The sequence below is a fragment of the Rousettus aegyptiacus genome, unplaced genomic scaffold (genome assembly GCF_014176215.1).
Source record: "Rousettus aegyptiacus isolate mRouAeg1 unplaced genomic scaffold, mRouAeg1.p scaffold_m13_p_14, whole genome shotgun sequence".
Taxonomy (NCBI): Eukaryota; Metazoa; Chordata; class Mammalia; order Chiroptera; family Pteropodidae; genus Rousettus; species Rousettus aegyptiacus.
This window is the reverse complement of record NW_023416289.1, coordinates 41,789,142-41,805,611: the sequence shown is the minus strand read 5'-3', so window position 1 is coordinate 41,805,611 and position 16,470 is coordinate 41,789,142. Positions and strand designations below refer to the sequence as shown.

General features: G+C 40.4%; 1 protein-coding gene and 1 pseudogene across 1 annotated transcript; both read left to right on the top strand.

The window, feature by feature from the left end:
- Positions 1-6,359: 6,359 nt before the first annotated feature.
- On the top strand, positions 6,360-16,349 carry CXCL17 (C-X-C motif chemokine ligand 17). Its single transcript, XM_016129904.2, has 4 exons — positions 6,360-6,691; positions 12,652-12,732; positions 13,437-13,538; positions 15,914-16,349. Exons 1-4 carry the CDS (start codon positions 6,607-6,609, stop codon positions 16,006-16,008), a joined length of 363 nt encoding a protein of 120 aa, XP_015985390.2. The 5' UTR covers positions 6,360-6,606; the 3' UTR covers positions 16,009-16,349.
- On the top strand, positions 14,183-14,301 carry LOC118611583 (annotated as a pseudogene).
- Positions 16,350-16,470: the final 121 nt, after the last annotated feature.

The window sequence follows — 16,470 nt, the reverse complement described above, 5'->3', positions numbered from 1 at the left end:
AACAGAAGGAAAGAAATAATCAAAATTAGAGCAGAAATAAATGAAATTAAAAACAAACAAAAAACACAATAGAAAAAATAAATGCAATAAAGAGCTGGTTCTTTGAGAAGGTTAATAAAATTGACAAACTCCTGACTAGACTCACTAAAGAAAAAAGAGAAGGGACACAAATAAACAAAATCAGGGATGAAATAGGGGAAACTATGGCTGATATTGCAAAAATACAAAGGATCACACAAGAATAATATAAAAAAGTATATAACACCAAATTTAATAACCTAGAAGAAATGGACCAGTACTTAGAAAAATACAACCTTCCTAGACTGAATCGAGAAGAACTGGAAAATATAAATAAACAGATCAGCAGTATGGAAATTGAAACAATCATCAAAAACCTACCAAAAAATAATAGTCTGAGACCAGATGGCTTCACCAGTGAATTCTACCAAACATTCAAAGAAGATTTAATACCTATTCTCCTCAAACCCTTTCAAAAAATCGAAGAGGGGACAATACTTCCCAACTCATTTTATGAGGCCAATATTATCTTGATACCAAAACCTGGTAAAGATAACAGAAAACTGAAAACTACAGACCAATATCTCTCATGAACACAGATACAAAAATCCTAAATAAGATACTAGCAAACCGAATACAGCAACATATTAAAAAGATTATACACCGTGACCGAGTGGGCTTCATCCCAGGGGCACAGGGATGGTTCGACATGAGCAAATCAATTAATGTGATACACCACATAAACAAACTAAAAAATAAGAATCATATGTTCATATCAATAGATGCAGAAAAAATCTTTGACAAGATACAGCATCCATTTATGATCAAAACACTTAACAAAATCGGTATAGAAGGAAAGTACTTTAACATAATAAAGGCCATATATGACAAACCCTTAGCCAACATTATACTTAATGGTAAAAAACTAAAAGCCTTCCCTCTAAGATCAGGAACAAGGCAAGGCTGTCCACTATCGCCACTATTATCCAATATAACACTGGAGGTGCTAGTGAGTGCAATCAGGCAAGAGAAAGATATAAAAGGCATCCAAATAGGAAATGAAGAAGTCAAACCGTCACTATTTGTGGATGACATGATTCTCTATATATAGTAAAATCCTAAAGACTCCACAAGAACACTACTAGAAACAATAAGCAAATACAGTAAAGTCTCTGGATACAAAATTAAAGTTCACAAATCCATTGCGTTCCTATACTCTAAAAATGAAGTGCGAGAAAAAGAATTGGAAAAAATAATTCCTTTTGCAACTGCAACAAAAAAAATAAAATATCTAGGAATAAATACAACGAAACATGTGAAGGACCTATATAATGAAAACTGGAAGAACCTATTAAAAGAAATCGAAGAAGATACGAAGAAATGTAAATATCCTATGTTCTTGGATTGGAAGAATCAACATGGTTAAAACGACCATATTAGCTAAAGCATTATACAGATTTAATGCAATCCCCATCAAAATCCCATTGGTATTTTTTGAAGAAATAGAACAAAAAAATCATCAGATTTGTATAGAAGCACAAAAGACCCCAAATTGCAATAGCCATCCTGAGAAAAAAGAATGAGGCTGTAGGCATCATTCTGCCTCACTTCAAATTATACTACAAAGCAACAGTAATCAAAAAGACATGGTATTGTCCAGAAATAAACCCATATTTATATGGGCAAATAATTTCTGGCAAAAATGCCAAAAATATACAGTGGAGAAAGGAAAGCCTCTTCAATAAATGGTGCTGGGAAAACTGGAAAGCCATCTGCAAAAGAATGAAACTAGACTGTTTTCTATCACCACATACCAAAATTAACTCAAAATGGATTCAGGACCTGAATGTAAGACCTGAAACAATGAAATGCATAGAAGAAAACATAGGGACTAAACTCAAGGACCTTGGGCTTAAAGAGGATTTTCTGAAGTAAGAGCAAATGTAAATGAATGAGACTATATCAAACTAAAAATCTTCTCCTCAGCCAAAGAAACTATCAACAAGATATAGAGACAACCATCCGAATGGGAAAATATATTTGCAAGCAACACCTCTGATAAGGGCCTAATATCCAAAATATACAAAGAACTCATACAACTCAATAACAACAACAACAACAACAACAAAAGATCCAATCAAAAAATGGGCAGAGGACCTGAACAGACACTTCTCCCTAGAAGACATACAAATGGCCAACAAATATTTGAAAAGATGATAAACATCACTAGCTATTGGGGAAATGTAAATCAAAGCCACAATGAGATACCATCTCACACCTGTTAGAATAGCTATAATCAACAGGACAAGTAATAACAAATGTTGGAGAGGATGCGGAGAAAAAGGAGCCCCTCATACACTGCTGGTGGGACTGCAAATTGGTACAACCACTATGGAAAATAGTATGTAGAGTCCTCAAAAAACTAAGAACTGATCTATCATATGATCTAGCAATCCCTCTACTGGGTATTTATCCCAAAGACTTGAAAACATATATCCAAAAAGATATTTTCACACCAATGTTCATAGCAGCATTTTTCACAGTGGCAAGGACCTAGAAGCAACTAAGGTGACCTACGATAGATGATTGGCTAAAGAAGCTGTGGTACATATATACAATGGAATAATACTCAGCCATAAGAAGAGATGAAACATTGCCATTTGCAACAACATGGATGGACTTTGAAATAATCATACTAAGTGAAATAAGCCAGACAGAAAAAGTTGAAAATCACATGATATCACATATGTGGAATATAAACCTAAAAGCAACAAATGAACAAGACAAACAAAACAAAGACTCATGGACATGGACAATGGACTAGTGGTTACCAGAAGGGAGCAGGGAGGGGGAGGGGGGAAATAAAAAAATAAAATGTTAAAAAAAAATTTGCATATATACTATGAAAAAAAAATAAACTGGGACGAAAGAAAGAAAGAAGAAAGAAAGAAAGAAAGAAAGAAAGAAAGAAAGAAAGAAAGAAAGAAGCAAAGAAAAAAAGACAGACAGACAGACAGACTTATTAGAGCCTGCACTGGAGAGACAAAGATGAGTTAGACCTGGTCCCCACGCTCACTGAGCTCTAGGTTAGGGAAGGAACCCAGTTCAAAGCCAGACCATTACAGTTCAGCGAGAAACACCCTGATAGAGGTAAACAGACTTTTTTGGCCCATCTCATAAACCCCCTGTGAAAATTCCACTCTTGGTTTCCTGAGCTCAGTTTTCCTTACTTCAAACTGCAAGTGAAAAAAATGCAAATGTCCCAGATGGTCATTTTTGCAGTCATGGTTGGATGAGACCTTTCCATCTGGCTCATCCAAGGTGTTTGTGGGCTGCCACCTCATTCTAAATGTCCCCTCTCTCCTACTGGAGCTCACCACATTGCAGATGCAGCAGCCAGGTGGCTGCACGCTAACAGAAATTCTAGCAAGTCAGGGAATGAGTTTTAGTCCTGCACCTTTGAGGTTAACTGATGCTGGCCTACAATGACGACCAAATCCTACTTCGTTCCCTGCGTTTTCATTTCCACTTCTGTAAAATGGAGCTGTTGGATCAACACTCCGTGGGTCTGTGTGTACAGTGAAAGCTCCTCAGAGACAGCATCTTAGCTTCTTCCTCTGAGTGGCTACCATCTGGCAAAGGCTAGGCACTCCGATGTTCACCGAATGTGCGTATGAATAAATGACTCATATTAGAGCAACGTGAGTCATGGAATCAATCAACAAGTACATCCAAATGTTGACCAAGTCCACTCTAGAGGGGGAAAACCAACCAACAGTAGCAGAATGGTGTTTCCTTCCCCGCTTTCCCCTCACCTCGTTCCTAGACGAAGCCCTCGTAAGTCAGAGACCATGTGGACACAAATAATGTCCTCGAGATGGGCTCCAAGCAGTTGTCAATATTAACAAGAGAAAGATTTGTCTTGGGGTGCTTTATACTGTTACACAACAACAAAAACTTTAACTTCCCCAGCTGAGTCTTGTTGAAAGAAAGGGTTTATTAGGCTATCGCTGGCAAAAGAAGGAGAAGGAGGAAAAGAAAACCAATCTTGGGGCATAGAGTCTAAACCACTGGCAGCGTGGCGAGGCAGAAAAGACAGCATGTTCATCATATTTTACACACTGAGTAGGGAAGAGAAAGATGGAAGGATTTATGGTTAGCAGGAGAACAAGGGGATGGGCGAGTTGTGGAGCAGGCTCAACAAGTCGTCAAGGAAGAAGTGTCTACTCCTGTGGACTAGCTGTGGGCAGCAGACTGGAAAGTTCATGTATGACAAGCTGAGTCCTCTGGCGTTCGATGGCACCCGCCTATAATCTCTCTTGGGTAATATCATAAACAGTCATCTGGAAGTTAATCCTAAATTCCAGCAAAGACACAGGAATGCGAGTGGTTGTTTGTCAGAGGTGTTCCACAGCTTTTAACAGAGTAACTGGTCTTTCTCTCTCTCTCTCTCTCTCTCTCTCTCTCTCTCTCTCTCTCTCTCTCGGCTGCTGTAATTTTAATTTAGGACATCTCAGAAATTTTTTTTCTTGTCAATACCAATGAACCTGAGGGACCCCAAGTGTCCTCCTGTGGTGCATAGGATCCTGTACCCCACCTCAAGTCCATGAGGGGATGGAGAGAGTCAGACAGAGTGAGCTGACAGGAAGCCAGGACCTGGGAGAGTGGAGGCATGAACAGACTGAGGGGGCCGGGAAGAAGGTGTGAGGAGGTGCTCCCAGCTCCTGCAGCAGCCCAGGCAGGGGGGAGGACTGAAGGGCAACTCCGTGGGAGAAATAAAGCACCCCCATCGGGCCCCACGTGTATGTGTGACCATTTATCAGTAGAATTTTTTATCTGGCAATGGACTGCACTTTCACATGCTTTCTAATATATCAGGCCTAGTTAAAGTGTTACGGAAATATCATTCAATTCAACAAACATGCGTAGAGTGCTCCCAGAGTGCCAGCCCTCCATAAGTTCAGGAACAAGGAAATGAACAAACAGCCCCTGCCTTCAAAGACCTCCATCCAAACTGCTCCAGGCACCTTCTCCACACCACCCTCCTCTCCGCCCTCCACCGGCCAAATCCCACCCCGCCCTGGGAGACCCAGCCAGAGATCCACCTGACCCAGAGTCCCCTGAGCTACTCTCAGTCCACAGTGAACTCCTGCCACTTCTGAGATTTGGTTCCATGTATAGCTCTAGGTTTTACGAAGTGTGTGTGTGTGTGTCAACTCCCTGATTAGATTTGAGCTTCCTAAGGACAGAGACCCTTGTTAGAATTGTCTAGAGAGAAACCACATCAGTGGTTTATATCAGACCGAGCTCAGGCCAAGTCCTAGGCTTCAACTGGAGGACAATCTACACTGCCTAATACAGTGTCCGCCCACACCCGCCTCCCACCCCGCACTCCCTTTATAAATTCAGGAGCAGCAGAAACTACAATCAACTCTCCGACAAGTCAAGGGGCAGGGATAATATGAGAACTGAAAGGGCAAGCATGATCAAACAAAAATCTAAGAGATTTGACTCATGCCTCACCTCTTCCAGCCTCTTAGGTGAAACTCAATCACACCACCTCTCCTCACTCCTCCCCAGAGGCTTCCTTGTCAACTTTCCCCATCCCTACAAAAATCACCCAACATTCAAACCTGGCCTCTCCTCTTTCTTAAAGTGCACTTCCCAAAGTCTCTGAAATGAGTCACGGTAAGTAAGTGCTAATGTTCTATAATCCTTACTGTTTATTCTTTGTAGTGGCACCTTCTTCATTTGCCTTAGGCTATTTCAAAACAAGGTCTGGACCCAAGAGCCCCAGCAGCCTGGGCAAACCCCTTTCCTGCCATGGTTCCTGTTTCTCAAACCCTCTTGGACCTGAAGAACTGGGGGATCTTCCCCCGACCCAGTTCTCTCTCCTTTAAGCTGGAGTAACTAAGCCACAGCACCCCTCCTAAGAACAAAGAGGCCCAGTCTGACACATGCTCCAGGAGACTCAATTCGGGCAAGAGAAAACAGCTTCTCCTCCTTGATCTAGTCTGCTTCCCACTCATGTGAAATGGAGAAAATTCAACACAGTGAGGACAGGACAGGATCCCAGGCCACCCCACCACTATTGCTGACACCGTGCTGAGCAAGGATGAGAGCAAGGAAGACAGAGGGGTCCAACTGTGTCATCCTCTCTTTTGCCAACCCTTAGTACTCACTTTCCTGCCAGATATTAAGCTAGAAAACATCACTGAAAGGTATAAGGAAGTTCAAAGGAGAAAAAAAGGCTTAGGGGAGAACTCATAACACATTGTGGGATATGGAGGCAGGAAGGAGGAGGAAAACGATTGTTACTGCCAAGTTATGTCACTTCTTATGTTCTTAAGAACGCTTCACGTCTTTTGTTTGGCCAGTTTTACCTCCCAGATTCCCGTAAAACACACGGTCCAACCTGTTACCTAACAAAGCCAGCGTCACTTAGCCGTCCTCACCCCTCGTGGGAACACTGGTGTGGGATTAAAGTGCAGACTGCCAAGCCAAACACAGGGGCCTAGCCATCCCAAGAGTCGGAGCCGCCGACCAGGAACCTTCCACGCCCTCTTCAAGCGACTTACAGCGGCACCGATGGACGCGATGAAAGTTCTAATCTATTCCCTCCTGTTGCTACCACTGATGCTGATGTCCGTGGTCTCTAGCAACCCGAATCCAGGTAAATAACATTAATTTTCTATAAAAGGGCAGTGGGAGGCAAAAAAAAAAAAAAGCGTTAAAATGTAGCTCCCTTTAACTACAGGGATTGGGGGCATCTCAGCACCCATGTCTCATCTACAAAAGGGAGAAAACTGCACTTACATCCACAGTATTGAGAGTTCAATAGGATAGTGTATGTGAAAATGTCTGAAACTGTAGCTGGCAAAGAAAAAAAAAAAAAAACTCGCTCAACAAGGATTTGCTCCCTTACCTTCTCCCCCAATCCCTTTTCCAGAAAAGTAGTGAATTTTCCCAAGGCCAGTCTTGGTGGTGGTGGCCTGAAGGTGTTGAGAGCAATCGGACATTTGTAGAAGATAAGGAAGCCCTTGCTTATATTCTTTATAGTGTGCCAGATGTCCCATTAACAGTTTTAACACTAGTTAATGGTAAAGTAATAAACTAGGAACATAACACCACCATATTCGAAGCTTTGGCCATAACAAGCCCTGTTTTAACAGCCCACCTTTCAAGAGGCAGACCCTTGGCTACGGTGGCCTAGCCTTAATAGGACAGCCACGCAGAGAGTTTGTCCTTGTGCACCGTTCCACCTGAGAGAACCACCTCCCCCAGGGCTCTGAGGTGAAATAGCTTTCTTACATACTCAGCATGAATTTGGTCCTAAAATCTACTCCACCCCAATTTCAAACTTCTCCTCCCTTGTAGAGAGAGCTCTCTGGGAGCTGCTGGGTCCCGCGGCCAGGACCACCATTCTGGAAGGGAAGGTTTTTCCATCACTATAACAGACCCCAAGGTTAAGGTCCTCAACCTACAGTCCCAGCCAGGAGGCAAAGCTGTAGCCATAGCCTGCCTTTCCGGGCCACCGGCTTCCCCTCACTCACGAATGCTTCAGCCTCCACCTAAACGAGACTGAGAAGGTCTTGTGCTTTCCCACCAGCTTTGTACCTTCCCCTCAACTTCACTCCAAAACCACCTGCTCCCCACAGCCGCCCTTGGTTCTTCCCATGACTAGAGGTGGGCTCTCCCTCCCATGAACGTGTTTAGCTCCAACTTGACTCTCTCTGCACTTATCATACTCTGCCTCATACTGAAGGTGTTGGTATGACTCTCCTACTCCCTCCACCTTCTAGATTATAACCTCCTGGTGGCACAATCTAATATATTGTTTCCATAACCCTCACAGTATCCAGCACAGTACTCAGTAAATATTTGTCAAGTGAAAGAATAACATTTGGGGCTGGATGAATTCTTTGTTGTAGGGGCTGTTCCTTGCATTGCAAGATGTTTAGCAGCATCCCTGTGGCCTCTCCCCACTAGATACCAGTAGCTGCCTCCCCAACCCTATAAGATAGCCGAAAATATCTCCGGACATTGCCGAAGGGCCCCTGGAGGGGACACCACTCCCCAGCTGAGCACCACTACTCTATATCAACAGTTCTCAAACCTGCTACACGTTCAGACTTACCTAGACCTTCAGACTCAGCCTTGAAGCCAGAGGAATCTAGATCTAAATCCTGGCTCTGTCACTCACTTTGCAACCCCGGAAAGGCCACTTAACTTTTTTGAGCTTCAGTTTTATAATCTTAAAATGAATAAAATACCATTTAGCACATAGAATTTTTGTGAAGGTTACATGATCTAAAATGTGCACCTAGTAGGCATTGAATGTTGAATAAGTGGACTGAGTAAAATTTCTCAAGTAGCTCCTAAGGCACAAGGGCAACGAATCCGAAAAGCTCACAGAGTCACCAGGTGGCGCTATTAGAGACCGCACTCCACCAGCAGCTGCCTGGCTTCAGGCTGGCTTCTCGCCAAGTCATTTTGCAACACAGGGATAAGCCTGGTTAGAGGAAATAACACCCCACCAACACCCCAAAAATCATCAGACTAAAATCTGATCTTACTTTATCTTTTAAAATAACCACATATATGCTCAATATGCTTTTCGCAGGAAAGAGGGAGGGACGATAAGTGAGAGTATATGAGAATGTCAGGAAATCATTTATAATAGCTTATGTATTACTTATAATATTACTTATTAGATAAAATTATTTATAATAATAGCTGACATGCGTTAAGCACTCCTGTGTGGCAGGCATCGTTCAAGGCACTTCACACATATTACCTGTCCTTACAGAAACCTAATTTTTTTTTTTAACTTTTCAGACTTTTGAAAATGTAAAAATAATCAGAGTTCCAGTATATCCTTCATCCTGTTTTTCTCAAATAACATGTTACATAACCATAATACGATGATCAAAACCAGGAAGTTAGCACTTATACAATACTATTACCTAATGCACAAATATTCAAAACTTTTTAATCACTCCATTAATGTCCATTTCCTGTTCCAGAATCCAATCATGGATTTTACACTGATTACAGCTATCATGTCTCCTTGGTCTCCTCCGATCTAGAGCACTTTCTTTGCTCTCCTTGTCTTTCGTGACCTTGACACTTTTGAAGACCATTAATCAGATATTTTGTAGAATTTCCTTCAATTTGGGTTTGTCTGATGACTCCTCAGGGGATCAAGTTCAGATTATGCATTTCGGGCAAGGACACAGGAGTGATGTGAGCCTTCTCGGTACACCACCTCAGAAGGCCCACGATATTGATCTCTCTCACTGTTGGTGACCTTAACTATGAACACTTGGTTAAGGTGGTGTTTTCCAGACTTCTCTACTGTTAAGTTAGTACTTTGCCCATTGCAATTAATAAGTATCTTGTGGAGAGGCACTTTGAGACTATGCAAATAACCTGGTTCTTCTCATCACACTTTTGCCCACTGATTATTAAGATCCATTGATGATTCCTGCCTATGACAATTATTTCTATGATATTAACCAAAAGGTGATTTTCTATTTCCATCATTCCTACTATACGTTTCCTTCTCTCATTTATTTATTCGACTATTCTGGCTTCTGTCTTTTTGACGTCATTTTTTTTAAAGTTCTGACACCACAAGATGTTCCAGACTCATCCTGTACTTTCCTGCCACAGGTCTGGAATCAGCCATTTCTCCTAGGAGCCCGGTTCCTTTTGTGGGAGAATGGTATTCACAAACCATGGGACGAGGTATTGCCCATTGCTTCGAGGTGCTAGTGCTTCTAGGCCCTCTAGTGGACAGAGCTAGGAAATAGATGTATACACACACACACTATTAGCCCCATTCTACAAATTAGGTAAATGAGGCACAGAAAGTTTAAGCAACTTGTCCAAAATCACAAAGCTAATATGTAGTGAAACTGGCAGTTAAAATAATGGTAAATCTACCACAAGTCCTAACAAGTGGATGTAACTTCTTTACACATACAAGTCAGCAAAAAGCAACAAGCCTCACACTCCAGCATAGACATTCTCTTTGGGAAATAACTAAAAGTCCACAATTATAACCACAATAAAAGCTGTCATGTAATGAACAACTGCTTAGACAGGGGCACCCACAGTAGCTCACTTATTCCTAACAACTCCGAAAGGTAGTTGTTACGAATCAGAGAAGCAACAATCAAAGAAGCTACGTGACTTGTCCAAGACATAGTCAAGTGGCAGAGTAAGTGTTTAAGTCCAGGTCTGTCTGGATGTAAAGCACATGCTTATTTCATTGTGTCAGTATTTTCCAAAACTGCTTTTCAGTAGAACATAATGTAGCTTTTACTTTAAGTTGTATGTTTATGCATGTTAGAAAAAAATCTAATCATGTATCAAACCCATAAGCTTACAGATTATATTGCAGAGGATAAGGATGTTTTTAAGTAAATTAAATGTATTTAAAGAAAAAGTACACATAGTAGAGCTATAGCAAAAATCATAAAGGTGGTCCATAAATGCTATAGTAACATGAGGCTTCATTTTCAGTCACACCATGAAATCAGGGTCACATAGGGCTATAGAAAGTACAACAGACTATGACTCTTGGACCTGAGTTTTATCTCTAGATGTGTCACCATTACCTGTATGAACTTCGACATTTTGTTTGCACACTCTGGACCTTAGTTTCCTCATCTGAAAGATAAGAGATGGTGATTTCGTTCATTAGTACAACTCTTTCAAAAGAAATTTGGTAATGAGATCAAGAAACGTAAAACTGTTCTTAGCTTTCGACCTAGAAATTCCACTTGGGGAAACCTTGCCCAAGACAATAATATGAAATTTGGAAAACAATTACAAGCCATAGAAATTTATCAACATCCAAAAATAAGAGAATCTAAATATTCAGCAACAAGAGAATAGTTAAACCATTTATCGTGGTGTTGTGCCATCACTAAGACATTGCAATACCCTTATAAAGTGAACGAAAGGAAATTTGTTCACATACTGTGGTTATCACCAGATAATGAAACTCATATGCAAGAAACAGCAAAATGCCAGCTCTACTTGATAAGAATAAAGACTTCCTTATTCATACTTTCCAAATTTTCTCTAATATAGTTATATTATATGTAGAATGAAAAAAAAAAAAAAAACTTCTCAATGAAGAGATTCAACCAAGATTCCTCTGGCTCTAATATTCTGTGGCTTTTCCCTGGAGCCAGAAGTCAAATGAGAATAAAATATTAGGAAAGTTTAGATGGCAGGGGCTTAGGGGCTTTGCCTGTTTAAATCGCCTTAACAGCACTCAAAACAGCACTTGAGAATATTTGGAAATGAGCATTTGGGGAAATGGTGCAACACCATGTGTGGCAGAAAGGGCACAAGTCTGGGAAATAAGAAACCTGAACTGAACCACATGACCACGAAGGGCCCTCTCTAAACAACTTGTCTGTCCACTTATTGAGCAAATATTTACCAAGTGCCTACCATGTGTTAGGAACCATGCAGCTGAGTGACTGCTGAGTTACCGGTTCAAAGTTTAGAAGGGAGAAAGATTTTTAGTTTTCTTGGGCCGCATTGAAAAATACCACAGACTGGGTGGCTTAAACAACATAAATTTACTTTCTCACAGTTCTAGAGGCTGAAAGTCCAAGATCAAGATGTTGACAAATTTGGTTTCTTCTGATTTCTCCTTGGCTTGTGGCCGGACCCTTTCTTGCTGTACCCTCACAAGGTCATTCCTCTGCGCACATACATCTCTGCTGTCTCTTTGTTCGAATTTCTTCTTATGAGGACTTCAGTCACATTGAATTAGGATCCACCATAACAGCCTCATTTGAACTCAGTCACCTCTTTAATGGCCCTATCTCCAAATACAATCACTCTGAGGTACTGAGGGTTTGAGCTTCAACATGGATTTTTGAGGGGATGCAATTGAGTCTACAACAGATTTCAAACAACAAACTATAACTGCAACAATAGAGCTGTATTCAGATACAATGGGGAACCATGTAAAGGCACAATTAATTCTGAAAGAAATATCAGAAACTACAATATAGAGGACATAGCATCTGGGCCCAGTTCTAGCTCCAGAATCTCAAATCTATATATAAACCACCATCTTTGATTGTCATAATATTTTAGATATCACAAAATGGAAATAAAACAGCATCAGGTGATAAGGCTTTTTTGAATAGAGGCCAAAAAAGGAATGGCTTTGTACCAACCATCTTTTTATAGTTGAGTTAGAATTAGGGATTCAAACACAGCAAACGTGGAGGTCAGGTGAAGAGTGTACTGGTTCATGAAATCATCGCTCCTTGCTCTTATTCCTTAATTCATGAGGATTTTAACGTGTGTGTTGGGGCAGGGTGGGGAAGTGAAGGTCTTGATTAAGACCCATCTTTTGTCCTCTCTTCCATCCAGAAGCCATTCTTTCTCCACCTCCGGCCAAGCTCTTCTCTAGGCCAGATTTTCTTTCAACTTCCATTCCTTATCCATTAAAATGCTCCTCTCTTGAGTACTTGAGTAAAATACTCCTAGATCCATGAGTCAAAAAAGAAGAGAATTCGAACTGCACTGACTTAGGTAGTAAAATGCTGACGGACCATTTCCAGTGTCCAGAAGTGGCCTGTTTCCTTCCAACAGGGGTTGCCAGAGGTCACAGGGACCAACGTCAGTCTTCTGGGAGGTGGCTCCAGGAAGGCGGCCAAGAATGTGAATGCAAAGGTCAGTAACTCAGTATCAACAACAGCAATGCACCATCGTGGCCCTAAGTCTCTCCCCTCGAGTCCCTGAGACCAGTGCAGAAGTTATCCAAGCCGACTCACCCGTCCCGCTCCCCACCAGCCCCCCATATGCAACACCAACACTTGTTTTCTTCCTCAGTCTTAGACAAGAGCTGGACTCCTCCAACCAAGGTGTACGGGAGAGCCAGCTAAATCTCTGCCTGCCCCTTCCCCCTTACTTTTTCCCTAAGAACCCAGGGCTGCCTTCCAAAAGCTTCCTGGATCTTTTTCTGAACCTTATCTGACTCACAGGTAAGACTAAAATCAGAAAGGCAAAATGGCTTGGCCCAGGTAAAGCAGCCACCAAAAGGCTGACACCTAGGTCTTCTTTATTTTTCGGTCTTCCTAATGTTATCCTGATGCCCTCTCCACACCTGCCACTGATTTCTTGCCAACACAGGTCAGGAAAACTGCTCAGAAATATATATATATATATATATATATAGATAGATAGATAGATAGATAGATAGATATAGATATAGATACATATATATATCTGAATACCTCCCTTGTTTCGTATTGACCCTTTTCCTCATGCCACTGAAGAATGAAAAAAGCAAGGAAGTTGACAAATAAAGCCTTGCCCTACTCCCTACTCTCAAACATACTAATCCTCTCAACTAAGCAGTAACTCTGTTATTTCAGACTGGTTCCTGAGAGCTCCTAAAAGAAAGCTCATGGCAGCACCCAGGCTGCCAAAAAAGCAGTGTCCCTGTGATCATTTCAGGAGCAATGTGAAGAAAACCAGTAAGTTTCAAAAGAATGACCTTCCTCAAACCAGAGTCACATTGTAGAATCAACTAGGGATGGAGCAAGGGTCGAAAACAGGCAAGAGAGGTGAAATGAAGACCAGGATAAGCATACACCTCAGTCCTTTCTAGTCATGTCAACTTGTGGGGCAATAGGAAGAGGAAGAAAAGCAGGATACAATTTTCCTAGTACTAGACAGGTTGAGCCAAAGTCTTAGATTTTAGCCCCTTGTTGTTTATCCATGGGAAGAGAGATGGAGCTGTTGGGATTTGGTCACTGACATCTGAAGATGACACCAGTGTCAGCATCAAACAGAATTGATTCCTCCCTAGCTAGAAGTTTTCAAATGTCATAGAAAAGTAAATTCAAAAATGTTAAACTGATTGATATTATGATATTATCAAGAATGGGATAAATTGGGATCGTTGTCACTGTTGATGGAAGTAAAATACAATTTGGTACTACCTATCAAAAATCTAAATTTGTGTACCTTTTAACCCAGTAATTTCATTTCAAGATATCTCTAATATAAAATACTAACATGGATACTCAAAGATATATATGTACAAGTTTATTAAAAATAGCAGTATTTGTATTGACAAATTATTGGAAATTAAAAATGTTCATCAAAAGCAAACTGGGTCTATGGCCATACCACCCTGAACATGCCCAATCTCGTCTGATCTCGGAAGCTAAGCAGAGTTAGGCTTGGTTAGTACTTGCATGGGAGACCACCTAGGAATACCTGGTGCTGTAGGCATAAAAAAAAAAAAAAAAGACTGGGCAATTTTGCAATTGTCAAAAGCAAAGAGGTAAATCATTATGTGTCAATCAGAAAGATATCTACAACACATTAAGTAAAAAAAAAAGTTGCAGAGACCTCTACTTGGCCCTCTTCACAAAAATAAATTTCAAGTGGATTAAACATTTAAATTTAAAAGACAAATTTATAAGGGAATAGAGGAGACTATATTTACGGCCTTGGAGTAGGAAAAGCTTTCTTAAACAAGATACAAAAAATATAATCCATAAAAAAAAAGATTAATAAATCTGACTTCACTGAAATTAAGAAATTTTGGTCATCAAAAGAAATTTAAAATGCCTATCTAAAAGTAGGCAAAGATATCTGCAATATATATAACTGACAAAGGATTAATATTCGGCATACATAAAGAATTCCTACAGATCGATGAAAGGAAAGCAGGCAACACAACAGACAAACAGGCAAAAGTCTTGAATCAGCCCCCTGAAGACAATGAAATCCAAAGAGCTAACAAATATGTGAAATGGCACTCAACTTTCCCAGTAACTGGGAAAATGAGAGTTAAAACTAAATGGATATCATTATATACCATCAGAGTGGCAAAAAAAAAAAAAAAAAAAAATTAAATCTGATGATATCAACCATTGGCAAAGAGTAGGGCAAAGAAACTCTCATATCCTGCTAACGGAAGTGTAAATTGGTAAATCACTTTGGGAAAAAAGTGCTGGCACTTATCCACTAAAGTTTAAGCTCTGTCACCAAGCAATTCCTCTCTTAGGTAAATACTCAAAAGGAATCCATGCTTATATACAACGGGAGACATGTACAAGAATTTCATAGCAGCATTGCTCATAACTACCCCAAACTGAAAATCGACCAATGAATAAATGGTGATATATTCAAATATTATATATTAGTGAGAATAAACAAACACATAACAAAGTAAATGAATCTTTAAAAAATAACATGAGGTAAAAATAACTGAGACATGAGAAAATAGCTAAGGTATGACTTTATATCAATAAAGTTCAAAAATAGGCAAAATTAAGATAACTTATTAGAAATAAGTCAGTGGTAAAATAATCAAGAAAAAAGTAAATGCTTACTGTAAAGGTCAGGGTTACCTCTGTGAGGCAGAGAGGATGGATAGTGATCGGAAAAGGAGCGAGGGGCCTGCTGGCAGTATTTTATTTCTAGGCCTAAGTAGCAGTTTCACAAATATCTGCTTTATAACTATTTATTGAACTGCACATATAAGTTTTTATGGACTTTTTATTATAGATGTATAACATTTTGCAACAAGATGTGTTAAAGGTACAGAGCAAAACAATACGTATAGTATAATCTCATTTTTGTTTTTGAAACCGAACTTACGTTTACACACAAGAAGATAGATAAGACTATATAGTAAACTGTTAATGGTAGTTGTTAGCTCTGGGGAGTGGGAGTGGACATTGCAGTGGGGGTGTCCTGTTATTTTTCACTGAATACATTTTTTAGTTTTAATTTTTTCCACCGGATGAGTCTTACTTTTATAATTAGATCTCGTAAAAATTAAAAATATTAAATGTTTTTTAACACTAGTCTCTCCTCTTTATTTCCACCCTAGGGCACCAAAGGCACAGGAAGCCAAACAAGCCCTCCAGAGCCTGCCAACAATTTATCAAACGTTGTCAGCTAGCAAGCTTTTCTCTGCCTCTGTAGGAGCTCTGAGAGCCCACTCCGCCAATGAAACATTCAGCCAAGAAGTCAGTGAGCACACCTAGAGTATGCTCTTCTCCCACCTCAAACTCCCCTTCCCTGTCTCCACCCCCTAAATCATTCCAGTGTTCTCGAAAAGCATTTCTCCCACAATTATTTTGATGATTGTTCCCTCTAGTGCCTTCTTCTCTTGTCAGTCTTTTCTTGTGTCTTCTCCTTACCCAGGCTTAAACTTAATTACCTGAAAGAAACTAGGAAACCCCAGCTTCCCAGCTGGTCCCACCTGAACTTAAACACAACCAGGAAAGTAGCAAAAAGAAGTCAATAAATATTTTTAAATGTAATATGTCAAAGTCGTTTCTTTCAAATGGGGTCTGGCAACTCACATTCAATCCAGACAACCCACTTTACTCTGTTCACTCCAAACTCACTCTCTCCCCCCGCCCACTCCTTCCTTTCTTACCT

Bases quoted from the DNA above. Each gene is read 5' to 3' on its own strand.
- CXCL17 (XM_016129904.2), top strand. From the start codon at position 6,607: ATGGACGCGATGAAAGTTCTAATCTATTCCCTCCTGTTGCTACCACTG. The intron at 6,692-12,651 runs GTAAATAACATT...TCCTTCCAACAG, and splicing joins CTCTAGCAACCCGAATCCAG to GGGTTGCCAGAGGTCACAGG. The intron at 12,733-13,436 runs GTCAGTAACTCA...CTGTTATTTCAG, and splicing joins CCAAGAATGTGAATGCAAAG to ACTGGTTCCTGAGAGCTCCT.